Raw genomic sequence first — 27,160 nt, 5'->3', positions numbered from 1 at the left:
GCTGGGTTCGAGGCTGCGTCGGTGAAGCCGTGTGCGCATGTCACTTTCCTACAACGATCTCTTTCTGTCGTGGCATCTGGAGGTGAGTGGTCGTACGTGCGTGCTCTCTGTTACCGTTCAGTAATCCGTCGAAATCACAAACAAAGTCCAGCCATCGAGGCTCGGATCAAGGCCAGAACTGAACCTTAAATTCCCGGCGACGTCGCCCTCGGTGTAGTTTAACGAAATATCGCCTACTTCGGTGAAAAAAATGTAACGATCCCGACCGGCTGCTGCTTCTCACCCTCGGCCGCATGCCGACTTCAAACTGTCCCTGTACTAGACACCCGGCGAATTCCGGTACTTCGGGAAATTCGAACCCGATTAAACGCACCCACTTCCTCATCCTTGAGCCCTAGACCTCTATTTCCGTGACATCCAGCCCTCATCGGCTTCTCTGCCTCGTTCATCGCTCCACGTAATGGCGGTGAGTTGTCACCGCAATTCGGGTTCCCTTAGGTCACTATACAACCTTCTCACTTTCGCGTCATTCGTTCATTTATTCAATCTTCCTTCCAGGTGAAGAGCTTCGAAATATACCACAATGCCCGTTTCCTTTCCGAACTCTCGTAACGAATCACTGCGTAGTCTGATACACCTAATCAAATATGTACATATGTTGCAACGTGACGCAATCGCGTATCGACGTATCCTCTCATAGTTTCCAACTATGTTCATCGAACTGCCGTTATATTGTTTGGAAGCAGGACTCGCCGCGTTGTTCCCGGGTCGGTATTTTGCTGCAATGCTTTCTTCCCTTTCTCTGTGATTCTCTGAAGAAATGTCCTCCATCTACAGTTCCAAAATGGCCGCGCGATCCCGTAAATCCCGCAGGGCACAAGCAGCAGTCGGTCTTTTTCCTTCTGAAATCTGGACGCATGACTTTCGGGGTGGCCACGTGGTATAAGAGTTCATGTTGAAGAGCGGATTTTTTAACGGCTTCTTTTGTTTGCACTGTGTTTCAGCTCTTTTGACGAACTCTTTAGCAACGAAACGACGCAAACATGGGAAAGGAAAAGGTTCACATCAATATCGTTGTCATCGGACACGTAGATTCCGGTAAATCGACCACCACTGGTCACCTTATCTACAAGTGCGGTGGTATCGACAAACGTACCATCGAAAAGTTTGAGAAGGAAGCTCAGGAGGTGAGGTTTCTACTCTGTTTTTTTTGGATTTGCTTTTTCTTGATATGTATTCCGAAAATCTTTATACCTGATTCAATAGCTATACGTAACTTAAATTTTTAAATGGAGAGCTCTTTAAGCTTGTTTAATCATATCTCTCAACATATTTTTCCATAAATGAAAGCTTAAATCTACATCAAAACAATGAGCATGTATCTATTTCTGAACACTTTTGAACCCAATTAGTACAAAAGATTGTGATTTTTTTCTTTGGATAATTAATTTGCTTGATGATCGATATATTTCATAAATTATGTAAAATCTGCACTATTTGCCCCAACAAAAAAAATTCTCGTTAGCAATCTAAGTTTGAATACCAATTGAAATATGTATTGATCAGCAATTCGATATTGTTATAATCTTATGATGTCACTGATAAAAACAATCTGGATTGGCACAGTGATGATAACCCTACAACTTCATTCGCGGTTTCCACCGGAGGACTTGAGAAAGTCCATTGATGGCTGAAGGCGTCTGAGTGTCAAATTAATACCATCTGGAAGTTGAATCAATGGCTGATGAGAGCACAAAATTAATATTCATATTATTTGCAGATGGGTAAAGGTTCCTTCAAGTACGCATGGGTCTTGGACAAGCTGAAAGCCGAACGTGAACGTGGTATCACGATTGATATCGCCCTTTGGAAATTTGAAACTGCCAAGTACTATGTGACTATCATCGATGCTCCGGGACACAGAGATTTCATTAAGAACATGATCACTGGTACGTCTCAGGCCGACTGTGCAGTGTTGATTGTGGCTGCTGGTACGGGAGAATTCGAAGCTGGTATTTCCAAGAACGGTCAGACCCGTGAGCACGCACTACTTGCCTTCACCCTCGGCGTCAAGCAACTCATCGTTGGTGTCAATAAAATGGACTCCACTGAGCCGCCATACTCGGAGGCTCGTTTCGAGGAAATTAAGAAGGAAGTTTCCTCCTATATCAAGAAGATTGGTTACACCCCAGCTGCTGTCGCTTTCGTTCCCATCTCAGGGTGGCACGGAGACAACATGCTCGAGCCCTCGAGCAAGATGCCATGGTTCAAGGGATGGGCCGTCGAACGCAAGGAAGGCAAAGCTGATGGAAAGTGTCTCATTGAGGCACTCGATGCCATCCTCCCACCCAGCAGACCTACCGATAAGGCTCTGCGTCTTCCCCTGCAGGTAAATTTTGTCCATTCGCTTCATTCCGTCCATTCAAAATTGAAAAATAACTATTTCGATCAAGAAACTCTGGCAGAGAAATTTCAACCATTGTCAAAAGTTTTGTAAAAAGAAGGTCTTCCTAACTGTTCCTGGGTTTATATATTTACAGGACATCTACTGCTCCTTAAGTGTCCTTAAATTCTACAATTATTCTGGAAAACCAAAAAATGTCCCTGAAGTCCTAGAAAAGTTCTGAGATATTTTGACTTATCCTGGAAAAATTGACGTAATATGTTTTTGAATGAAAACTGCGACATTTCATTTGTAATACGTAGCCTTCAATGCGTTAAATTTTAGTAGACCATGCAGTCGTTAAAAAGTCTATCAATCATTAAATTGGATCACATACTTACATTCGAAATTATTGAGATAAATTTTCCAACAATTAAAAAATCTTACAAAATAGAATAATTTAAACTCAAACATATTTTCTATGTTCCAACATGTTTATTATATTCTATTGATCGTCATTTTAATTCGTTTTTCAAAAGAATTGAAGGTGAAATTTCAATGTATATTTCGCTCCATTTTCCATTACTGAAGGTTAACTGATGCTTGTTGAATTTGTTTGCAGGACGTTTACAAGATTGGAGGTATTGGAACGGTGCCCGTAGGCCGTGTAGAAACTGGAGTTCTGAAGCCAGGTACCGTCGTAACCTTTGCTCCAGCAGGTCTCACGACTGAAGTAAAATCCGTCGAGATGCACCACGAGGCTTTGACTGAAGCCGTGCCCGGCGACAACGTTGGTTTCAACGTAAAGAACGTTTCCGTCAAGGAACTTCGTCGTGGATACGTTGCCGGTGACTCTAAGAACAATCCGCCCAAGGGCGCCGCCGATTTCACCGCTCAGGTAACCGCAGATTCATTAAATTTCGATAAAAATTGTTATATGTTAATTCATGTACTTTTCGTTTGTGAATTATTCGACACTATGATGAGACACTTTAATCTTCATTCGCGGTTTCCACCAGAAGACTTGTGGGTCTGTTGATGGCTGAAGCGTCTGAGTGTCTTGAAAATTACGCTCTTCTAATATTAACAGTGTCCTTGATTTTTATTAAATTGAAACCGTGTATAGTAGGTAATTAAATATTCATTAGTCATTCTGAAAAGTTACCGAAACTTTATTTTTCACCATAAGTACTAAGTTTCTCTTTGCTATCTGAAATTCAGCAGAGTTGTAATTCTTTTCATATTTGATTGATACAGTGGTCATTAAAGTTCGTTGGACTATTATCATCAAAATTCATGGAATAACTAGAAGCCGTTTTCTTAAATCATTACAACTGCAATTGAATTTTGTATTTCCGATTTTTCGTGGTTTCGATTATGTAAATTTACGAAAAATATCTTCAAGTTAGCAATTTATCGCAGTAAACTATATGAACAAAATTATTTTCATTGATAACTAATTCTTGCTTATTACGTATTGCAGGTAATCGTGTTGAACCACCCCGGTCAGATCAGCAACGGTTATACGCCAGTGTTGGACTGTCACACGGCACATATAGCGTGCAAGTTCGCCGAGATTAAGGAGAAATGCGACCGACGTACGGGTAAAACGACTGAGGAGAATCCAAAGGCGATAAAGTCGGGAGACGCGGCCATCGTGACTCTGGTGCCGAGCAAGCCGATGTGCGTCGAAGCCTTCCAAGAATTCCCGCCATTGGGGCGCTTCGCTGTGCGTGACATGCGTCAGACTGTCGCTGTCGGTGTTATCAAGGCAGTCAGCTTCAAGGATGCCACAGGCAAAGTCACCAAGGCCGCCGAGAAGGCACAGAAGAAGAAATAACTAGCTACTATAACGGATGACCACCGTGAGGTGGCGCCGCCGCTGCCTCCCTGTCCCGTGTCTCAATTAATTGATTATTATTATTATTATTGCGATAGTAATAAGTCGGCTACTGCCGCTGCTGCTTCTGCTACCCTCATGGTAGTTAACGTTGCTGAGATTATGATATCCATTATTATGATTATTATGACACGGAGGACTGACGTCGCGCCATGCTTATTATTCACGAAACGTTGTTTATTATTTCTTTTACTATCTAAATCCGAATGGCTGATACAGCAGCACTGTTGTTTCCACCGCAAGGAATTTCGCAGGAAAAAATATTACCTATTGTAATAATGTAATAATAACTTTTTAAAGATGGCAACCGAGCAACATGAATTACTATCAGCAAAAAACATAACAACAAGGTAACTAATTGAACAAACTACAAGTGCTGATTAAATTTGTGTTTCTTTTCTTTTTCTTTGTTTTTATTTTTATTTGTAATGAGAAACCATCTGGTTAATTGAATGATTGATTACATTGGTACGGTGAAAATTGAAAATAAAAAAAAAAGATTTTAATTTAATCAAGCAGCAACGACGACGACGATATATCTTCTACCACCACGTGAAATATTACAAACAACAATATCATTGAATTTTAATGACAAGAAAAACAAATATTGTCAAACTTCTCGAAATAGTTGATGAAAAAAAAACCGTCTCATTGGCAACTTTATTATTCCGACTTGCATAACGTAATTATTTACTACCTATAATAACTATTATTATTATTAATAATACTATATAGCAACAGAAACTTCACCCCTCCTCCTGTTTTCACAACAAACAAAACTAGAAACGAAAAACTTATTAATTATTTAGCTCGGCTTAATTATATTTTCTATCTAATTATTTACGGAAATAAAATCTTATATCGTGCGATATTCGAGAAAATAATGTTATTATTTTGAATTTTTTTTTTTTTTTTTTTAACTGAACTTTGTACGTTGTGTCGCAATTAATGGTTTTATTTTTCTCAACGCGAGAATCACGATGGATAATTTTATTTATATTTAAATGTACTTATTCTTATTATTTTAGCCTAATTTTGCTAAGTGAGTATTTAATCAATTTCCGTGGTAGTTGATAAAGAACTTATTTCGCTCAACAAATTGATGTAGGAGATGATTGAATATATATTTTCTAGAGTTGAGGTTCGAAATGGAGGGCTTTCTTGGAAATGAAATCTTGATTTGCTTAATTATATATTATAAATGAAAATTGGTTGAACGGTTGATTTTCAAAAAAAAAACGGACGTACCATCGATGAGAATAAGAAAATGCAAAAGTGGGAATTGCATCGTGCTGCAGAATTGTATGAATACGAAATACAGCAAGGTAAGTGCGGTCTTAATCAATTCTAGTATAGTCTTCGATTAGAATTATTGCAAATAATAAGCCTTTACAAATTCAATATTTATATAAATTTACGGTTTTGTATGTAATGTACTTATATTTTATTCCTGACATTCTAATTATGTTCAAATGTAGTCCAGTTGATGGGGAGTAAAACAAACCATTGCACTACAAATGGTGGGATAGTAGTGATTGTCGTGTATGTATTTTCGGCCTTTGAGGAGAAGGGTCCGTGCGATTCGCCATCCTGGATTAGTTGCAAAAAATTGGTCTTGTTATAATAATTCCTAAGCAGTTGATCCTGCAACAAAAAGTTATTTAAAAAAAAAAACAAATTTTTGTACGTTTGATCCGAAATAGCGGATCGCGTGACCCCCTTCCCCCTACTCAGGAACACACAGTTACAATTATTTTGTAATCAAACAAATAAATTCTCATAAGTACAACGCTATCGAACTCACTCTCGCATGAAATGGATGAATAATGATCACCTAGGAGTGTAATTCAGAAAGGGATAAGAGAATCAGGCATTCGCAATTCCTAGAACTTTGACGTCACCGAGCTACTGCTGAACGCTAGATGATCCGCCAAACCGCCTCTTATAAAAGCGCTACCACGGAGCGAGCGGCAGATCTCGTCCGACCAGTGCGCCGGGTTCACTTTAGCTACACTAGTCAATTCTAGCGTCTTTTGAAATACGACAGAATTTGATGGAATACGGTGCTGACACACGGTGCTAAATGTGGTTCGCAAAGTGTCCCTCGATTCTGCCCCCAATTTCCACCACTAGTGGCGCTAGTAGTTAGTTGCCCAGCCTGTTTAAAACACCGCCAAAAACGAGCTGAAAAAATACAAGGTTGATCTATTTTTTAGCAAAAAATCTTTAGTCTCCGAATCAATTTGTATGACCCTTTTTTGACTAATTGAACCCCCAGAACACAGAAAACCCACCAAAAAGAGCGTAGGACCAGCAGCAGAGAAATTGCCAAGGAAATTTTCGGTTTTTGACTGTAACTCTTGATCTACCCTGGAACCTGTCTGATATCCTCAGTCAACAGCTGTCTGGAAACGAAGTCTCATTTCAATGAGACCGTGCACGTGTGCCAATCAGAAAGCTTCAAGCGGAGAATCTTCCCTACCACTCGAATTAGGTTTCATGCTCTCTAGCTAGTCTTCTGCACCATGCTTGCACCGTGTGGCCGAGTAATACCGAGGATTCGGAAAGATTATGCCTTGTTTTGAGAGCAAGATTGTGTTTTGGGTTAGAAAAATTGAAAAAACACTGGGAGAAAATTACGATATCGTCAATTCAAATCATTCAAATGAAGCTGGTAAGAATGATTGTAATTGCGTTATATTTCCTTGAGAATAAATATGCCATTGGCATAGAATTTCAATCTTCGAACGGCTTTCTAAGCTTCTAATTGAACATAACCTGACCTAGCCCCATAAACTTAGAAAAATCCAATTATTGAATTATGTATCACGTAAAAAGATATGATTTCGATAAATAAAATACATAATAAATTTCAGAAATTCAATTATGACAAATAAAATGGTTTTTCAGAAACAAATTTCACCAGATAATCATAAATACCTTTTTGTTCTTATATTTTCTTGACAAATCGATACAACTACTAAGTATTCATCATATGTTTTTCTTTCTACATTTATTTCAATTTTATTTATTTCATTATTATTCCAGTACTGCCTGTCCAGCGAGCCGACAAAGCCATGCCTGGTCTTGAGCTTCAAAGGCATAACGCTAATGTTGGACTGTGGTCTGAACATGCAGTCAATTTTGAATTTCATGCCGATGCCCATGGTGCCTAGTGCCAAGTTCAACTCCCTTTCCAGTTGGGTTCCCAGGGATAACAATCAGGATTGGCAAATTGAAGGGGTAAGACCTACATTATGTCACTGTCTCGATTTTCAATTACTATTATAGACTGATGAATAAGAATTCTCGACCTCGTATGTAATCTATTATAGAATCTTGGTGATCGGTCAATTAAGTAAAGGTATTTTTAGTTAACGTTTCGACCCGGATATGGGCCCTCCTCAGAACGATTTATTTTTTTAACTGTCAAGAACAACAAAAAGATTTTTTATAAAATAAATAATAGTACTAGAAGTAATCAGACTTAAATATTGTAGATGTAATACTCTTAGAGCTATTATATATTATTGATTAGTAAGAACCTTTTGATTAATTGAAATAAGAATGTCTTTAAGTGTTATTTACCTTTTTTTTTTTTTGAATTAAGTAAGTGGACTAAGATGTAGTCGAATTCACAATTACAATTGGTGGAGACAGTGTTCTTTTGAGTGACGGTAGTCAATGTCAATCTTCAAGTTATTTTACATGTGGGAGTTAATAGTTGGAAGTCATTAGTTAAAAAGATTAAAGAACTATGTTTCTTTACAGTCAGTATGTCATTGTGTTAAAAGGTTTTTAAAGAAGGCCTTTTTAGCAATAAAATTAATTCGCAAGTGTCAAAGAAGTGGAGGTAGGCTCTTTATAATTAAGTTCCACATGTCTAACGAAAAATTATTGTTGGTTGAACCGATTGAGTCAACAGGTGAATAACGACTGATGGGAGAAAACAAATATAATCCAGAGTGAAGGTGAACCTATTATAAACAATTATACAGAAAAACAATAAATATTTTGTGAGAAAGGTATGTAGAAAGGACTGTGTAATGTGGACAAAAAAAATTTTTTTTGTATGTAGTTAAGGTTAAACAATATTTGTTGTGAGGGCGGAGATTAGAGGTTTGTAAATATTACTTAAATGTTCAACATCTTGTCTAAGATTAACAGAATTGGTGTGACCTACAATGTTGCACATTTCTAGTCAGTCTCCTAATAACAGTCTTTTATAATAATTGTGTTCTTCACAAAGGATGTTTGTGTTGTCGTAATTAAAAGTGTGTTGTTTATCGATGCTATGTTTTGTTAGAGCTATGTGACGCTCTTCAATCTCATGTTGAAACTGTTGAAACTGAATTCCGATTTTTCCACCTTTCAATAAGTTTCCTTGGTTCTATTATTTGATGAGTAATGCTATCATTTTCCACAAAGAGAAAATTTGTAAATTTCTGAACACTTGTTATCAGAAGAATTGATTGATCGAGAAACAAATGAGCCAAGGTGAAAGGTTGTTCGAGTACTCGTAACATCAAATTAAAAGTATGAAATAATCAATTACCCAAAATACTGCAGATTTATCAAGGATACCGATGAATCGATTAATTGAAACAATCGATTGAGTGAGAACATCGATGATTCCGTTAATCGAAAAACTGGTCAATCAAAAACATTGATGAATCGACTAATCTGAAAATCAATTAATTAAGAATACCGATGAATCATTTTATTAAAAAACCAATTCATTGAAAATTTCGGTTAGTCGATTAATCGTCAAACTGAATTGAAATATGAGTGAATCGATAAACAGGGAGAAGAATTAATCGAAATGTCAGAAGAATCGTTTGAAAATTCTAGACCCAGATGCAAAAATTGCATTAATGAAACTGGTATTTGAACACATTGCCAGGAGCTGAAAGAGAACTGTGGAAGAGTATTCGTTGATTCAACGCCAGAGTTTTGTCCACCGTTAGAGAAGATCACGGATTTTTCTGAGATTGATGCGATACTGATATCGAACTACACTTGCATGCTCGCACTGCCGTTCATAACAGAAGGTACGGGGTTCAAAGGTATAGTTTATGCGACGGAACCGACCCTGCAAATCGGTAGATTCTTCATGGAGGAGCTGGTTGAATTCATCGAGCAGACACCTAAGGCTATGCTGGCCAAACACTGGAAAGAAATGCTCCATGTTCTACCTCCGCCACTCGCCGATGCCATGAAACCCAAGTCTTGGAAGCACCTCTACTCTATGGCCGCTGTCAACTCTAGCCTTGCCCATATCCAGATGGTCGGTTACGATCAGAAACTGGTGAATATCAATCTATTTGTAGTCCATGGGACTGAATTAAAAGTTGGGAGCAGAGAAAAAACGTTTAGAAAATCTCCAGCAGTGTTGGTTGCACCAATAACGGTATCTACTACGTAATTGAAATGATTCCGGGCCGATTTGAATTGCACAAACTGGCATATCAACAATTTGCAAAAACGGTTTCATGATTAAGACGTTCAAGGTGCTCAAACTCTTGTGTTTTAGATCTGATCTCAATGTTTTTGGGTTGAGTTTATTCACTATAGAAATCTACGGTGATCCCTTAAAAAAAATATCGCTAATGGTTATCTCCAAAATCGATAAAAATAGATTTTTGTAAGTACGTTTCCTAAGATTTTCGTCCATAATTACATTTATGCGTTATAACTATTCTATATTATAAAATTTCTTGAATGTTTTTTAAACGAATTGTAAGGATTTGGTCAGTGAGTAAAATATCCTCAAAAACGTTAGAATCGCATTAAAAACAACATCAAAGTTCAAATATTTCGAACGTTCTATTGTAACATCTTTTTTCAACTGGTTGATAGCTTATGTTATTCGAATTCACTCAGAATCGTTTCTATCACATGGTGAAAATGTTGTTTCATTCGTCTTCACTATCATTAGCACCAATACCACTTGTGGAAATTTTTTGAACTATTTTTCCTCTTATCCAAACTTTAGACTCAGACATTACAGTACAATTAATTGCTCAATTATGAGGCCAATAAAGCGTCAAACATTTGAATCTTAGTATAATTAAAACCATCCCACTATTGTGCAAAAATTTAAGAAATAGAATGAGTTAAACTCCGATTGATAGCAAATGTACCAAAAAAGCGCAAGAAAATTGAGAGTACAATACTTGATAAATAAGGGAGAAAAATGTGATTATACTTTTTCCACTTAGGATATATACGGCGCCTTAACGGTGACTCCGATAAGTTCGGGTTACTGCTTGGGTAGCAGCAACTGGCTGATATCCTGTGACCATGAAAAGGTGGCCTATGTGAGCGGCTCCTCAACACTGACGACTCATCCACGACCGATGGAGCAGACGACACTGAAGCATGCCAACATGTTGATACTCACGGGCCTGACGCAAACGCCGACTGCAAATCCGGACACGATGCTTGGCGAGCTTTGCATGACCGTCGGTAAAAAAAAATTGAGAAACGAGAAAAAAAAAAACACAGATTAAGAGTCCTTGCTCAGATATTGAAAGTACAGAAATTTCTGTCGTTTGAAACCTTTTTTTGTGCCTCTGCTGAGTTCTTCCTGATGTTTTCTTTGTTTTTTTGTCTTCTCAATCTTACAGCGATGACGCTCAGAGCCGGCGGCTGTGTTTTGATTCCCTGTTATCCGTCTGGTGTTGTTTACGACCTCTTTGAATGCCTCAGCACACATTTGGATAAGTCCGGCTTCTCTCAGGTTCCACTTTTCTTTATATCGCCAGTCGCTGAAACATCTTTGGCATATTCAAATATTCTGGCCGAGTGGTGAGTCCATTTTGACGATTAACTGATAACTTGGACAAAGTAAGAAAGTAGAACTATGCTTACATTATTAGGGTGCACGAATAGTTGTTGAATCGAATCGAATCGAATAGTTACTACCAGTTCAAACAATTCCGATTTTGAAAAAATCTGTATAGTTTAAATTATTTTAGTAATTCAAACAGTTGAAATACCTATTGCAATGAGTTAAATACTCTGAATTGTTCAAATTAATCGATTCAAACCGGGAATTTTCCGTTTTGTTTCATCTGCTGTGAAAGATACTTTAAACACTTCGCATAATTTGAGTAATTTAAATAACTCAAAAACTCAAATTATTCGGTTTATGTCGAATTGTCGAAAATGTTTAAAATCCCTTTGGTTTTAAGGTTGTCGACGAACAAACAAAATAAGGTTTATCTCCCCGAGGAGCCATTCCCTCATGCTTTTTTGGTCAAGAACGCCAGACTGAAACACTTCACATCGACATATGCTGAAGGATTTAGTTCCGACTACAGACAGCCGTGCGTTGTTTTTTGTGGACATCCGAGTCTCAGGTTTGGAGATGCTGTACACTTTGTACAGATGTGGGGAAACAACTCTCAGCACACAATTATTTTCACCGGTCAGTCGCTCTGCTCCCTATTTTTTTTTATTCATTATCTTTTAAGTCGAGATGATTCGAATTTTTCGAATAATTTAGTCACAATCGCGAATCTTTGATTCTTATTTTACCCCTCCCTCGCGTCGACTCATTGGAATTTTGTCGATAAATGAACGTGCCATGAACGAAAACGTGACTATACATCTGAAAAATGAACAATTATGTATTTACTAAAATGACATTTAATATAAGTTGGAAATTCATCAATTTCTGTTGATAACAATAATTTTTGAGAAAATTACGCTTGCATATCGTGACTTTTTCTCGAGCTCTCCACCCTTGTAACAAAGCGTGACGATTGCACAGACCCTGCAGCATCACATGTTTTATAAACGGTCCTGAACTACTTGAGTTAACAAAACGATTCAAACCATTAAATATTACCAAAATGATTCGAATTAATTTGGAACATTCAATTCGATCTTCAAATTAAATTTCATTGTTCGATTCGGCCTCTATTCACACATTGAAACTTGAGAGTAATTTTTTTTCGTCTCTGGCTTTCCACAGAGCCAGATTTTCCTTATTTGGATGCCTTGGCACCATTTCAGCCGCTAGCCATGAAAGCTGTCCACTGTCCAATAGACACGTCGCTGAATTTCACCCAGGCAAACAAACTGATCCGTGATTTGAAGCCTGATAATCTCGTTGTGCCTGAATGTTATACCCAGCCGCCGATGACTGCGCCTCACAGGTCTGATCTGGTCATCGAACCTGTTGGAGTAAGTGATGCAAAACTAATACTGAAAAAGAGAGGACAATAAGACAGAGAAAAAGAAACTAATACCTGAAATAGCCACATGAACAAAAAAATTTAGGTTTCGGTTATTTATTTTTTAATTTTTAAGCTTTGCGATTAATGAAACGTATTTCGAAATTTTTCTTTCTTAAACAGACGTTTTTGTGATACTGTATACACAAATTTAAGCACTTCGCGTTATGATCTCGTCCGAAAATTAATGGATAATAAGACAAAAAGAAACACAATAAATCAAAAAGAAAATTCTACATCAATAATCAGTTTTCATAATTATCCTGTGGGTCATTTGGTGATTAATTAGGCGAAGTTACATTTGGATTACTGTGCTAAAATTCTGACTGCATCGATATTGATTGTAGATAATTCATCTGGCTAATATGATCCTGACGAAACAGTAATAAATGTTCGAAATTGCGTTTATTCAACATTCCAGGAAAGACCTTTGATAACTTTCAAACGAGGCGAGGTAATAAAGCTGCCCCTGAAGCGGAAGAACGGTCGAGTATTCATAGAGCCAGAATTGGCAGGAAACATCGTGCCGAGCGAAGTTAGACCAGGACTAAGTTTGGCAACGGTTAGTGGCGAACTGGAAGTAAAAGACAACGTTTACACGATAAAGGTGAGCGCGAGTTTTTTTCTCCGGTTTCAATGTCCCCATTCGCCAAGACTCATTGTCAGCATACTCGAAACGCTACCAAGACTTATTTTCAGACTATCGAGGACCGTCAAAGCGCGAAACGCAAGGCGTCGATTGTTTCGGGACCAGGTGCGCCGAGTAAGGAGGAAGTTCTACAGGAGCGCAAACACGAGTACGGAAACGTCGACCCACAGGAATTGATGCAAAAGCTGAATCAGGAGGGAATTCACGGCGCGAAATTGCAGCACAGTCCGACTTCGACGAATATTCATTTGGTAAGATACGGGGAAAAAAAAATGTTAACGTTTCGAGAACTAATTGAAAAGGTTCTTTCCGATATCGATGTCTACTAAAGACGCCTTATGATCTAATTTTTCAGCAAGATGAGGACACTTTGATACAGATAGGCGACAATTCGACGCACATATTCTGCAATGGTGATCAAAAACTTCGAAGAAGATTGAGAGCCATCATTATGCAGTGTCTCAAACGATTTTGACTCTAATCAACTACCGGAAACTTTCAAAGTCTAAGTTGAAAAAAGCAGAAGGAAAAAGAGAATGTGTAAAAGAATTCAACTCCTATACATGGTTTCTTTTTCCCCAGCGTTTCCCGTTTTTTCGACTGATTGAGTATACTTATAATTAATTATTATCCATACGTTATTTGTATATAATAAGTATGTATATAAATTTGAATGTAAAATCTAGGGTCACGCAAGATTCGATTTCTGTCGTACAGCAGTAGGACTATAATTCATTTTATTGCTTCATTCTTTCTTTACCATACATAATATTACAAAAGAGTTTAGCGTATATTATAAATACTCTTGAATTATTTCCAAGCTTACTTGTGCATAGACTTTAACGTGAAATCAATCAATCCATCCATTAACATGGATCTTTAATTGTTTTAAACTTTGGTATCGCTAAAATTTGAAAGAGGTCAAGTTTTCTACATACCTTACAAGGTAATATCATTCTTTTTTTTTCTGTATAAACACAGTCAACGGGCATATGTATCAATTGGTAGAACACTCATTTTCATTTCTTTTAATGATAATCCTAATTTCAGATAGGTTTGTATACTTACTTAGTTCGTAATAAATTATTGGACCACGAATTCGGGGTTTTCTCCAAATCGAAAATTTTATTGAAAAAACACATAAGTGTAGTACTTAGTTTGACAGGGCGTGAGATTCTTTAAGAATTCGTTGCTGACATGGTTTTCACCAGACACCTTGTTGGGGGATGCCCTGGTCGATTTCAATGTTGAGATATATACTTGTCTCAAACGCGAAAAAGGCTTCACAGTCCCATTCTGTCTGCAATTATGAACAAAAATACACTAATAAATTTTCATTTGATGCAGAAATACAGAAATGCAACGGACTTTACAAAATCGCAATAGTAAATTCATAGAGTGAATAAGAAGTTTCTTCTCTGCAAGCACTGTGTATAAGGAGACTCTAATGTGTAGATGTTGTGTTTACCCTTTTTGAATCCTTGCTTCCGATGAGAAGCCACGTAAGACAAGCAATGCCGTCTAATGAATGATATGCGGATGTGCAAATCATTTATCTACGAGAGAATATTTGTTGAAAGAATGTAAATTCGAAAAATTAACGACGGAGCCAGGAATCGAACCTGGCGTCTAGAGATGCTTGACCGGAGCCTTACTCGACTAGACCACCTAGCCGCCCTGACTCTGTTGTCGTTAATATCTCTCATCACCAGTGAGTTCGAATTTGTTTTCCTGTGCCCGGTTTATGTGTGAATAAGAAGTGTCAAGCATTTCTAGACGCCGGGTTCGATTCCTGGCTCCGTCGTTAATTTTTCGAAATCACCAATTTTTCGAATTTACGTAAATTCATAAAATTCGTGCCATTTTTTTTTTTATTTCTGCGTCAAATGAACATGCATTGGAGTATTTATGTTCAGAATTATGTATAGAATAGGATTAAGCTTTTTTCGCGTTTGAGATACGTGAATTTCAATATTTAGCGATATATACGTCAACGTCGAAATCGACCAGGGCCCCCTTTAAAAAGAGTAAAAACAAGGCGTCTAGTGAAAAAAAAATCCGCAATGAATTCTTGAAGAATTTCCCATATAAAGAATCTCCCACCCCCTTAAGGGGGTGCCCTGGTCGATTTCGACCTTGACCCTTATATATGTCACCGAATATTAAAGTCCACGATCCGAAACTCAAAAAAACCATAATTGCTAAAAACTTGAAAGCTCTCAACTTAGCGCACTACTCACAAGAAACCCTAGGTCAGTTGACCCCTCCGATTTTGAGCTAGTTCATATGTGTTGTAGTGCATAAAAAACTAAGAGACACGTATTTTTTTTATATCTGTCAATCAACAGGTTAATGGGGTGAAAGTGACTCCCAAAGCTGAGCACCCAACAGGGTTGGTTCTTGGTGCGCTTGACGTATTTTAATGAACCCGGCGCTGAAATGTTTCTATTGATGAATGAAACTTCAACATTGATTTCCATTCAAATACATCAAGTGCTTCTAACCGAAACGGAAAAACTACCTCGCTGGGATTAAAATATTTGTCGAGGATTCAATTTTTCCACACATGGATTTCAATATTTGATACGCATGTGTAGTTGGATAAACGGACTAATCGTAAAGGGAAAAAAAACAAAAAAAAAACGAGAAACAATTGGAAAAAAATATATTCGATGAGTCAATAAACCAGAAAAATTCGAACAAATTCATCGGCAATTAATTTCTTCTCATTTACCGGAATTCCTTTTTTTATTTTTTAATGATCTCGCTAGTTAATTTACTTTTTTTCAATTTTCATAATAAAACGTGATATTAACTATTAACTTTCTTTTTCTCTTGTTTAGAATCTTTCTAAATCATTCATCGTATACGAACAATTTTCAGACTACATATATTTGAATAAAAAGTCGTTGAATCTGAAACTGCAATTGGAAGAATTCAGGGATAATTCACAGACATATGGTAGAGAATAAATTGGGTGAATGTCGTATGTGGTAGAATTAAAAATAAATAAATCAATCGATTAGATTTGAACACTAAATGATAGCAATAATATTTCTAATATAAATAATAAATATAGGAGAGATCAAATGACGATGTATATTTTAATATAATATAATATTTGAAGAACAGTATTTTTATTCGTATTCTTCATTTTATACGCTCGTTTCACAAAATCGTAAGACTTTCACGATATAAGTCGGAACGAACGACTACCGCGCCGTAATCATAATGAATTACTGTGTCACAAACATTATACAACAGCAACAACAATATAGCAATCATAGTAATGACAATAGTAACAATACTAATAATACTATACTATAATTATGTGTCAATTGATAATACACATATTTTTCTTTGTTGTTTCACTGTTAGTTGGTTTGTTTTTTTTTCCTCCTTGTAAACTTGATACTCGCGTAAATGCGATTTCTAAAAGCTATAGGTGAAGTTGTAAACTACTTGACATCTGCGTCTTTACCAGTATAACGATGACTTTCGTGTGTGTAAACATATATATATATATTGAACAGTTTCTCGATATTCATTTTTTCTTTCTTCAGGTATATACTATATATTACTATTAAGTAATATTCGACGTACTTTCTTCCACTTGCATTTCGATTTTCCATCTGATCAAACATTTTTACTTGCTGTATTCCAAGGTGGTGGAGAAAAAAAAAAGAAATAATAGTTTCAAAGGGTTTTGTTTACGCCGATCGCTCTTCATCTCTTCGGAAATAATCGAGTATCAAAATACTTCCGGAATCAATGATTTTTTATATCGTCAACGAACCGACTAAACTTTTCCAAAGCTGGCTGATAAAGATCGTTGTTAAAAGATCTTACGACGTCGTCCAAGAACTCCTGAGAGAATACTCTCGAGAATAATTCTCTGGCGGCCTCGGCGCTGAATTTTCTTCTCGCACCGTCAACCTTTCCGCCGTTTCTGGGACTGAACGGAATTTCAGCTTTGTTTTTTACCCTCGGCATACAGCAAGTTGCTACCTAATTGGCGGTCGCAAAACCCAGTGCTAAACCGGCCGCGAACGAGGCAAGGAAAAAGTGTATCTCTTTGGGCTTGAATGCGTCGTTATTCGTCATGACATCGTACCAGCGACGCGTACGAGACTCGCCGTTCTTCAACAACTGCTCCGCTTTGTCCAATTTCTTGTCAACAAACCTTTCCACCTGCAACAAAAATACTTTTATTCAACCACTATTACACCAGGCATTTTTCCTTGCCATGCTCGTGTTGCCACGTACCTCATTTGTTATAACGATTGGATTTGTTTTCCATCTCATTTATTTGCACAAGTTTACAAGATATGTTAGAAGTTACGTCATGTCTAGCTTTTTTTACTTGTTAACATGACTTTGTGTAACGTAGGTTCTTTCATTATCTTTTATTTTTGTTTTCTAGAATAGTCAAGCAAATCTTTTTGTATTTCTATTATTATTATTCTTTTCAAATATTTTTTTTTCATTCTGTTTCTGCATTCACTACAGATTTTTTGTCACCCTCATAAATCGAAGCATTTTATTTATTTGTTTTTATTTCTGACAACGTCTGTCTTTGAATATAAATAATAACGCTAAAAATCTACCCAATAGATTATTATAGATTCAAATAAAATTCAAGGCAAAGAAGAAAAAAGCAATTCCATGCGAGGTAAATTATTTTTTTTGTGGGGATATATTTTTTTCAATTTTTCTTTGTTTTTTTTATTGGGTTTAAAATTGACGTGATATAAACCAAAATACTAAATTATAATCAACTAATTATCGAGTACTTTTGCAGGTCATATGATATTTCTAAGTAGTATTATATTTACACATTACACGTATATTTCTCGCATTATATACGCACATATTTCGGTGCTTTTTCTTCTCTTTTTTTCTCGCGTAGGCAAAGACTATTATATAATTATTAATATAGAAATAAAACACAGGAGTACCGTATTATATATTTTATCGACAAAGTGCAGATGTGAAGAAAATACGCAAACGAATAAAATATCAGCGAATGAAAAGAGGAAACAGTCACAAGTCAAAATAAACTTAATACGAAATTACGAAAAACGTTGTTTTTTCTGTCATAAAAAAAAAAAAACAATGCAATATAATATCTATTCGATGCAAAAGAAAAAGCATGGAACAATCCTGAATGAATCCGCGACTCGCAGTTTTTATTCTTAATTGAAATTTGGAACAGAAAAAAGGGCAAGAACGCAAAAAGTGTCGCGAAAAAATGATTTCTATACACAATATAATGTATATGTACCGATGCACAGTTGAAAAAATAACAACGGCCAGAAACAAAGCAGGAGAATCCTGCGGATCTATTCCAGATTATTCCATTGGTTTTCTTTTCTTGTTTTGCATAACTTGAAAAAAGAGGTGGGAAAAGAATCAACAATAAAAGAAAAAAAATGATCAACACGATTTGAATTAAGACGCTAGACCGATAAGGAAACCACCGACGAAACCTGTCGCCAGATATGTGTTGTTTCGAGACCATTGCCCTACCTGCGAACAAAAACGAAACGATAGACTTTACTTCAAATTTAATTCAGAGTTTAAATTTGTGCTGTGAATGTTGAATTTTGAAAAAATCTTCCTTCATTCCTTCTTAATTATTTCTAGATATATTCTAATACCGATTGAATCCTTATCTTCCTATTAGTTTGTGTAAAATATTTTTTTTCTTCCCTCCCTTTTCTTCATCGTTATTCAATTCTTGCATCGATACTTTTTAAATTCCGTATTTCTTCGTTCAGGGGTTGCTTTCTTTTTTACTCAGCTCTTTCCAAGCTTTTTTTATAAATCTTTCCAGTACCTGTTCTTTTTTTTCACTGTCATTTATCTTCTCAGTCAAATTGAAATTAGCATTCATAAAAGTTAGATCAACCGTCATTAAAGTTCTATGATTCTGTTCGAAGAAAATTCAATTTTTGCTCGTCTTCTTGCTTTTTTTTCAAAGTTTGCTCACCTTATCCATGAATTTGGGTCCTTCGCCGGTTACTTTTTCTTCCACCTTGTCGGACAATTTTTCTGCTTTCTTCTGTATCTTGTCCCAATTTACTTTTATGTATCCCTTATGTGCGGCTATTTGAAGAATGATAATTCCTCCACCCAAAGCGAACGCAGCCACCTTTCCCACCTTCATTGTGAGGAAACCGGTTGTCCTATTCGAAAATTGAAAAAAATGGATCAAATAATGCAACATCAATTTTTGATGTCCATTATCGAATCAAAAGAAAATGGAACTAACAGGAAAATTAATAAAAAGAAGTTTCAATCTTTACTATTAAAAAAGAGTAGAGAATTTTCAAAGTTTCATTTTATGTACCTGAAGTTTTCTTTTTCACATAAACGCTACCTTTTCGTTTTTACTGTAACACTAGAGTATTTAGCAGTGACGTCAACGCTCAAGGATTTTAAACACCTTGGAAATAAACAAAACTGTTTGCAGTAGTGATTGACAATGATGACGCAATTTTGGTCTCAAAGCGTCGCTAATCATGCTTTTGCGAGAAAGATAGCAACAATGTTGCTGGAGGAATGATTTTTAGCGGAAAAGATGATTGTGTAATAGACCGTTACCATGATCCAGTTGTGGTGACGGTCAAATTAGAGACTTGGTAAATCTGACACAGTCTATAAGTTATGAATTTCTCATGTGAGTGTTTCAAACGGATACTTTGAAAATCATGACCCATCAATTGGTTGACTTGAATAATATTAAACATGAATCAAAAGTATCGGAAAATAGAGAGTAAATCGTTTAAAAAATCTCCAGCGGTGTTCCTTGCGCCAATGACAGTGAACACGATTGACATAATACTTCTAATATGTAGTAAAACCGGTTCTAAGCTACTTCGAATAACAGAAGTTAAGATATCAACAATTTGAGAAAAGTTCAGTGTTCAAAATGCTTTTAGCTTTGATGTTTTTGATTCGATTCTAATGTTTCTGGGCTCATTTTGCTCCCCACACAGATCTCCAGAGATCACCTGATGGAAACTTCACAAATAGTTATCTCCAGAGTAGATAAAAATAGATTTGTTCAAGTATTACACAACACATGTTAGTCGATTATAACAGTTACATTTGCACATTATAACTACAATATAATTTAAGATTCTTTGAATGTTTTTAGACAATTTATGAGGATACAGTCACCGAATTAAATGAGAATCAAATTAAGAACACCAGAATTTAAAAGTTTATAGCATTCGGATCATAAAACCTTTTCTGAAAGTATCATTGATATCTTAGTTTGCGTTATTTAAATTTTTCAAGATTTGTTTCTGTTAGAGAGAAAGAAATATTGTTCCATTCGTGTTCACCATCAATGACACGAACAACACCCCTGACGATTTTTTGAATGGTGTTTCCTCTTTTCCTAATTCTTAATTCAGGATATCTATTTTATTCATCCCCAACTTACCATCCTGAAGCGGTGCCGATGACGATTTGCTTAGTAGCCGAAGTCTTGCTAACGTCACCCAAAATTTTTTCAATCATACTCTTCGCCTCTTTGGAAACGTCCTTAAGATCGATAATCTCTTTGTTAGCGTCGTCTTTGCCTCGCTTCGCAACAGGAAGACTCATGTTATTTCTGTAAAGAAGAAACAAAGTGAAATTAAATTGAATTGAACGAAATTTGATCAGCTTTTGATTTAAGGAACATAGAATTTTATTCTGCTTCTCTCTCTTGTGAGATTAATAACAGAAGTTCTGTTATTTTTATTCTGCTTATTCTCTCTTTCATTTCCAATAATTACAAGTGTTCGCCGACAAATCTGGTTGCATAATCTACTTTATTATTGCGAATTTTACAAATAACAAATGGAGGAGGAAATGAAGAAAGAAAGAAGTAACGTAAGAACTGACGGATATATAATGAACATAATGACGTGTTATAGTAATATACAGATCTATTTTCATTTTCGTCTATCAACGTGTATAATATATTTGTGGATATTCGAATGACAAATGTTTAGGTGGGAGGGACAAAATATATCTATGATGAGATAATTTCTATTATAGATGCGAAGGATAGATAGAACGTAAGTAAACTGACTATGCAGATTGTAATCGCTTATCTATACCTATGCATCATACATATTTGTACTGTGAGTTGTATGATGCATACACAAATTAGAAATACGTTCAATAATAGAACTGCTATTTTGTCAGAGTTTATTTTAGTTTATTATAACGAGCAAAGAAATATTCAGCGAAAAAAAAAAAGATGACAATAATAATGTTTAATCACAAAAATGTGAGTATATTCACGAATGAATGAATAAGCAAATGAATAAATTATTTGTAATGAATGAAGAAATGAATGATTAGTAACTGGATGCATGAAATAAGTAAATAATGATTAAATGGACAATTGAATGAATTAATGAACGAATGAATTGAATAATTAATGAATCGAAGAATGATGAATGGATAAATGAATTATTAATAATGAATGAGAAAATAAGTGATTACGTGATAACTGGGTGAATGAAATAAGCAAAACAAATTAATATTTGGATGATATAATGAATGAATAAACTCAAATTCTTCGATTGATGAATGAATGAGTGAATAAATCAAATGAACGAATCAAATTTATAGAAAATGAACTTACAGATGAATGATCAACGAATGAATTGATAATTAATTGATGACTAGTAATAACAAAGAAATGCTGCTAAGTGCTATACATGAAATTAAAAAAGCGCAACGTAAATAAATTAATGAATATATGTATATACAGAATATAAAATGTATAAAAATAACAATACCGTTGTAAAAAAATTTGCAGTTCACGTCGGTACGGCATATTTAAATGATAGTGTGATTTGACCTATAATATTTAATATACCAGTTTCCTTGCCGAGGTGAAAAAAGAAATGATTTTCAATATATTGCGATTTTAAAAAATAAAACTCGGCGACAAACAAACGGAAGAAAAAACAAATTGGCAACTGCCAAAAATATATCCTAAACTACCAGCTACAGCGAACGATGAGCGAGTATGGTAGCGGCAAGGCGCGCCCGAGCGAAAAGTAAACGGAAAAGAGGTGAGAATAGATAGTAAAACAAAAAAAAAAAAAGAAACAGATGACAATTGCGTAATTAGACCGAATTATAAACGAATTAAGATAAGTCGCGTCCCTCCTACCTTACCGTTTACCCGATTTGTCTATCGAGTAGCGAATAGCGAGGTCTGCGATTTTTTCTTTGTCGCGCCTTTGATTGTATCTTAATCACCTGCGACGTCGAATCTGTCTCTCCTGGCTGACAGCTATGAAAAATCTACACCGCTGCGCCCTCCCCGCTCGCTCGTTCTCTCTCTCTCTTCCACTCGCCGATACCATAGACTTATATATAACATAGACTGAGCATTAGGTCGGAGCAAACGTCCCCTGAACGTCGATTCCACCGTTGTGGTGCTATCTTTGTCTTACACCCGCACTTGATATAGCTATCTCTGTCTAGCGATCTCGGGGTGGGGATATGTAAGATGGCACAACCTGCAACTGCCCCTCACTTGCTTTTCTCTTTCCCTCTGGCGCTTGGTTCCCGTGCCATGGCCGGCATTGAGGGAAGAGTAGGGCGAATACCTCATAAGAGAGAAAGAACAGCACCAAGAACGATAGGCGTTCAGGGGACAAGGGAAATCGCCGGCGTACACAGTCTATTTTATATATAAGTCTATGGCCGGTGCCGCTCGCTAGTTTGCTAAAGAACCGCCGCGCTGTTACCCACCACCCACGCCACGGAGTAGAATCATAGATATATAAGAATAGACCGCGTGAGCGGGCTGAGAAGGCGATAGCGCGGTAGAAAGAGAAAGCTGCATATAGGCCCCCCTCTATCCTTGTGTAATCGGGCATGCGCGGGACACGCGAGTCGTGTATGCCAGTATACTACACTGCGAGAGAATGCAGAGCGCGCATGCGCGCGGTTGGACAAGGATAGAAGGATGGGCCCATATGCAGCTTTCTCTTTCTATCCCGCTATCGCATTCACCAACGGGTTACCTCCGAACTCGCGCGGTCTATTCTTATATGCATGAGTAGAATACCCTACTCCGTGACACACACATCACACACACACACACACTCTCAGCCACGCGCGCGCGCGCAATGATTCATTCAAAGTGTTATACAATGCGTTGACTGAAGAACATAAAGACTGATGCCCCTGGGTAAACTTTTGTGACAATTTTTCGGCGGGTAGGTGGGCCCAGGTGGGCCTGGGAGCGTAGGAGAGTTCTGCTCTATCGAGTCTACCTATCGAGCTCGTACTCACATTCGTAGCAGCCAAAGTAGTGTCGGTATGAAAGCTTGAGATTGAGTCGGTACAAAGTGAGTCCGTAAGACTACTTGTAAAGTGCGACTTAGAAATGTCAATCAGCTCGATCATCCTCGTGAGAAAAAGCGTAACCGCGTCCACCACGGCCCACTCCGCCGAGTATGCATATGCGGTCTATATACGATATTGATATATATGATCCATTTAGGATTGATACGTGATGCATACTATAAATTTTATGATTTTCCAGGAGACAAACTAGATTATCTACGATAATCGGCTATAATATGAAAGTAGAAGAATTATTCATTTCGAAATGGGATTCTATTCGACACGCGCTCGATGTGTTCCGTAACATTATTATTCATAATTATTCCAGCAACTTTTCATTTCCTCTCGCGATCTTGAATTTTCGTAGGCATAGAATCGAAATGCTGTTTTAGCTAGTCGCAAGTGAAGTATCTACGTTGGGTAGAGAAGCAAAAGTGTTTTTTGAAAAGTGTTCGAATGGAAAAAAATTCAGAGTAACTGTAATACATCACGGATGCGCTAATTTTGATCGAGATGAACTCGATGCTCCGTATATGAGACAGTATTTAACGCAGTGTAGTGATTTGAAGACTTGAAGAGGTGATAGAGAGAGAAAGAACAAAGCGTCTTAAAACTTCAAGTGCATTTTAACACAGATTTGAAAGGTACGAGCAAAATGTTTTATCATCCAACTGTCGCAGACCGGCAGCGTTATTAGCTGACCCGTTAACTGAAGAATATATCTTTAGGCAACGGCTGACTATCGAAGGGCCTGGCCGCTTAAGTCTGGAATCGGCAGCAAAGATAAAGTGAGTATTTCTTCTATGAAATGTGAAAAATAAAACCATTATACATCATATGATATCATCATACGTTATACATCATACACCATGATACATAGTATTAAAGTTCGAAACCAAAGATTGGATGTTCGGACGTTCAGAATATGACGTCACCCAAATTTTTTTTTCTCTTGACGTCTTCAATCTAAAGTCAGCTAGCCGAATTCCTCAGTCTGGAAACAACCGCGCAGTAGAGCGGTCGGTTGAGAATCGCGCTCCGCAAAATTTCGAGTACCGAGTTTGCGGTACCTCCTGGACCATGCGCACCGGGTCCAGTTCCTGTTGCAACTCGACTTCAGGAACAATCAATCCATATCCGCTACCTGGTGAAGCTTGACTTACAGGACAAGCGCTCCGTGGTTCCTGCGCTCCAAGTACTTACCTGGTAAAACTCGACTTTCAGGACAAGCGCTCCGTGGTTCCTGCGCTCCATGTCCGCTACCTGGTGAGGCTCGACTTCGGGGACAAGCGCTCCGTAGTTTCTGCGCTCAAGGTCCACTACCTGGTGAAGCTTGACTTACAGGACAAGCGCTCCGTGGTTCCTGCGCTCCAGGTACGTACCTGGTAAAACTCGACTTCGAGGACAAGCGCTCCGTGGTTCCTATGCTCCATGTCCGCTACGTGGTGAAACCTTGAATTCCAGGACAAGCGTTCAATGGTTCCTGCGCTCCAGGTACGCTACCTGGTGAAACTCGACTTCCAGGACAAGCGCTCCGTAGTTCTGGCTGTCCAGGTGCTTGACCTGGTGACTTTTGAATTTCAGGACTAATTTTCAGTAGTTCTGACTGTTCAGGTCCTCCACCTGGTGCATCTTGACATCCAGGAAAAGTGCTGCGAAGAGCTGGCTGTCCAAGTTCTTGATGTGGTGACTTTTGACCTAGCGCTGCGTAGTTTCTGCGCTCTGTGGTTCCTGCACTCCTGGTCCACTACCAGGTAAAACTCGACTTTAGGGACAAGCGCTCCGTAGTTTCTGCGCTCAAGGTCCACTACCTAGTGAAACTCGACTTCGATGGAGGAGGAGGAAAAGGACGAGGTGGACTAGGAGAACAAAGGTAGTCGAAGGTGATTGAAGGTAGTCGGAGGTGGCAGGAGGTGGTAGCGGATAGTAGAAGTTGGCTGGCGATGGTATCAGGTGCCTGGGGGTGCTGAGGGGGTGGCTAGAGGTGATTGGTAGTGATAGGAGGTGGACGGAGATAGTAGGAGGTGTTCGGTAGTGGTAGGAGGTATTTGGAGGTGGTTGGAGGTGATCGGAGATGGTCGAGGACGATGTGGTCGACGCGGGCTGGGGGGGGGGGGGGGGGAGTAGAGGAGGAGAAAATGGCGAAGAGTGACGAAAAAAACTGCCGAAGTATCTAAACTATCCCTAGATGGTATGTAACAATGAGAATCATTAATCCGAGTTTAAAACCATATTACGAGATCCTCGCACTACCCAGAACTATAAAATTATTAATTTAGTACTATAATTAACTGTTACCATTATATGCAATCGTTGTTTAGCAATGCCATTCGTGACACGCAGTTGGAGCCGCATTATAGGCAACTATGCTGCACCACATACCTTTGGAGATAGATTACACTACAATACAATAGACATGGGTATAATCGATACATTATAGAGCTAAACGGAATCCTCTCCGAAACGTGGTATTGTGGCAACGCGCACGAACGTTTGGGAGGCAATGTAGATCTCTAATGCGTAACCATGACTGCACTGAACTGCACTAAAGTCTACAACAATACACGAAATATGGATATCGCGAGTGTGTGGGCTGTGGTCGTTGACAGGTGGCTGCCCTAGCATGAGCGGCGTTGTCGGTTAAGAAAATTAGAGGAAGGGATTAGAAGAACATGGCTACCGGTTTCTATAAATAAGGGCATCAATCGCGAATTTGCTCTCTCGGCTCGTGCCCCCAGACTTGACATCTTGTACTCGATTCAGTCTTGCGGCATAATACCTTTATTTTCCTGCATTTAAAATTTTTTTCTACGTGTTAAAGACTTTCATTTTATAGAACGTTACTTTACTCGTGCCTCAGGTCTCACCTCTCTCTCTCTCTCTCTCTACTCTCGTCTTTAACCCAGTCTCTGGTATTAAGCCAATTGCATATTATCGTTACGGTCTAGGATTGCTATCCGTTCAAAAATCCGCCATCGTTATTCTGAGCAATTTTTCCCTGCCGTGCAATTAAAACACGCCATTTTGTGCATAGAATTTTGTTCTGGCCGAACAGTTAGCTAATTTCACCATTCTAATTTTCAATTAATTATCTAGTATCCACTATTTGTATCTGATCTATAGAGAGAATAAATACTTTCAAATATATCGCCCAGTTTTCTTGAATAAAATTAATCACGAGTAAATTCCAGCTCACTCTAGCATTGTCATCTCATCAGAAGAACATCTCGCCGGAGTTCGTCAATCTAAAAGGTAAATATCTATTATAGAATCTTGGTGATCGGTCAATTAAGTAAACGTATTTTTAGTTAACGTTTCGACCCGGATATGGGCCCTCCTCAGAATGATTTATTTATTTAACTGTCAAGAACAACGAAAAATTTTTTTTTTAAATAATAATACTAGAAGTACAATCAGACATTAAATATTGTAGATGTAATACTCTTAGGGCTATTATATATTATTGGTTAGTAAGAACATTTTGATTAATTGAAAAAAGAATGGCTTTAAGTGTTATTTACCTTTTTTTTATAAGTAAGTGGACTAAGATGTAGTCGAATTCACAATTTACAATTAGTGGAGACAATGTTCATTGAGTGACGGTAGTCAAT

The 27,160-nt window shown here is 37.5% G+C and overlaps 3 protein-coding genes and 1 long non-coding RNA gene across 11 annotated transcripts; 2 read left to right on the top strand and 2 right to left on the bottom strand.

Moving 5' to 3' along the window:
- On the top strand, window positions 1-4,794 carry EF1a-F2 (elongation factor 1-alpha F2). The gene is made up of 5 exons (XM_046625589.2): window positions 1-82; window positions 1,005-1,187; window positions 1,781-2,389; window positions 3,006-3,281; window positions 3,867-4,794. Exons 2-5 carry the CDS (start codon window positions 1,044-1,046, stop codon window positions 4,221-4,223), a joined length of 1,386 nt encoding a protein of 461 aa, XP_046481545.1. The 5' UTR covers window positions 1-82; window positions 1,005-1,043; the 3' UTR covers window positions 4,224-4,794.
- On the bottom strand, window positions 4,590-10,710 carry LOC124218782 (uncharacterized). Of its 3 annotated transcripts, XR_011177266.1 has the most exons (6): window positions 10,492-10,710; window positions 7,872-9,588; window positions 7,224-7,709; window positions 6,578-6,858; window positions 6,088-6,467; window positions 4,590-5,927 (listed from the first exon to the last, which is right to left on the bottom strand). It is a non-coding gene; the product is annotated as an uncharacterized lncRNA (long non-coding RNA). The 3 variants fall into 3 exon arrangements; XR_006883169.2 differs by having other exon boundaries at window positions 7,224-9,588; XR_006883170.2 differs by lacking the exon at window positions 7,224-7,709.
- IntS9 (integrator complex subunit 9) lies at window positions 6,260-17,225 on the top strand. Of its 2 annotated transcripts, none has more exons than XM_046625579.2 (11): window positions 6,260-6,482; window positions 6,562-6,957; window positions 7,332-7,526; window positions 9,187-9,591; window positions 10,505-10,751; window positions 10,913-11,093; window positions 11,480-11,715; window positions 12,265-12,476; window positions 12,948-13,133; window positions 13,214-13,426; window positions 13,531-17,225. In XM_046625579.2, exons 2-11 carry the CDS (start codon window positions 6,949-6,951, stop codon window positions 13,648-13,650), a joined length of 2,004 nt encoding a protein of 667 aa, XP_046481535.1. In that variant the 5' UTR covers window positions 6,260-6,482; window positions 6,562-6,948; the 3' UTR covers window positions 13,651-17,225. The 2 variants fall into 2 exon arrangements, with proteins under 2 accessions (XP_046481535.1, XP_046481536.1); XM_046625580.2 differs by having other exon boundaries at window positions 6,263-6,482; window positions 13,226-13,426.
- On the bottom strand, window positions 16,261-22,573 carry LOC124218779 (FUN14 domain-containing protein 1A). 5 transcript variants are annotated; one of them, XM_046625606.2, is made up of 4 exons: window positions 22,452-22,561; window positions 20,629-20,799; window positions 19,168-19,363; window positions 16,261-17,366 (listed from the first exon to the last, which is right to left on the bottom strand). In XM_046625606.2, exons 1-4 carry the CDS (start codon window positions 22,556-22,558, stop codon window positions 17,184-17,186), a joined length of 657 nt encoding a protein of 218 aa, XP_046481562.1. In that variant the 5' UTR covers window positions 22,559-22,561; the 3' UTR covers window positions 16,261-17,183. The 5 variants fall into 5 exon arrangements, with proteins under 5 accessions (XP_046481562.1, XP_046481565.1, XP_046481566.1 ...); XM_046625609.2 differs by having other exon boundaries at window positions 22,368-22,525; XM_046625610.1 differs by having other exon boundaries at window positions 22,363-22,519.
- Window positions 22,574-27,160: the final 4,587 nt, after the last annotated feature.

This window comes from Neodiprion pinetum, chromosome 5, assembly GCF_021155775.2.
Source record: "Neodiprion pinetum isolate iyNeoPine1 chromosome 5, iyNeoPine1.2, whole genome shotgun sequence".
Lineage (NCBI taxonomy): Eukaryota > Metazoa > Arthropoda > Insecta > Hymenoptera > Diprionidae > Neodiprion > Neodiprion pinetum.
The sequence above is the reverse complement of the archived record's forward strand: the minus strand, read 5'-3'. Positions and strand labels throughout refer to the sequence as shown.

Bases quoted from the DNA above. Each gene is read 5' to 3' on its own strand.
- EF1a-F2 (XM_046625589.2), top strand. From the start codon at position 1,044: ATGGGAAAGGAAAAGGTTCACATCAATATCGTTGTCATCGGACACGTA. The intron at 1,188-1,780 runs GTGAGGTTTCTA...TATTATTTGCAG, and splicing joins TTGAGAAGGAAGCTCAGGAG to ATGGGTAAAGGTTCCTTCAA. The intron at 2,390-3,005 runs GTAAATTTTGTC...ATTTGTTTGCAG, and splicing joins CTCTGCGTCTTCCCCTGCAG to GACGTTTACAAGATTGGAGG.
- IntS9 (XM_046625579.2), top strand. The intron at 9,592-10,504 runs GTGAATATCAAT...TTTTCCACTTAG, and splicing joins TCGGTTACGATCAGAAACTG to GATATATACGGCGCCTTAAC. The intron at 12,477-12,947 runs GTAAGTGATGCA...TCAACATTCCAG, and splicing joins TGGTCATCGAACCTGTTGGA to GAAAGACCTTTGATAACTTT.
- LOC124218779 (XM_046625606.2), bottom strand. From the start codon at position 22,558: ATGGTATCGGCGAGTGGAAGAGAGAGAGAGAACGAGCGAGCGGGGAGG. The intron at 20,800-22,451 runs GTGATTAAGATA...TCTTCTTTACAG, and splicing joins AGACAGATTCGACGTCGCAG to AAATAACATGAGTCTTCCTG. The intron at 19,364-20,628 runs GTAAGTTGGGGA...ATTTTCGAATAG, and splicing joins ATCGGCACCGCTTCAGGATG to GACAACCGGTTTCCTCACAA.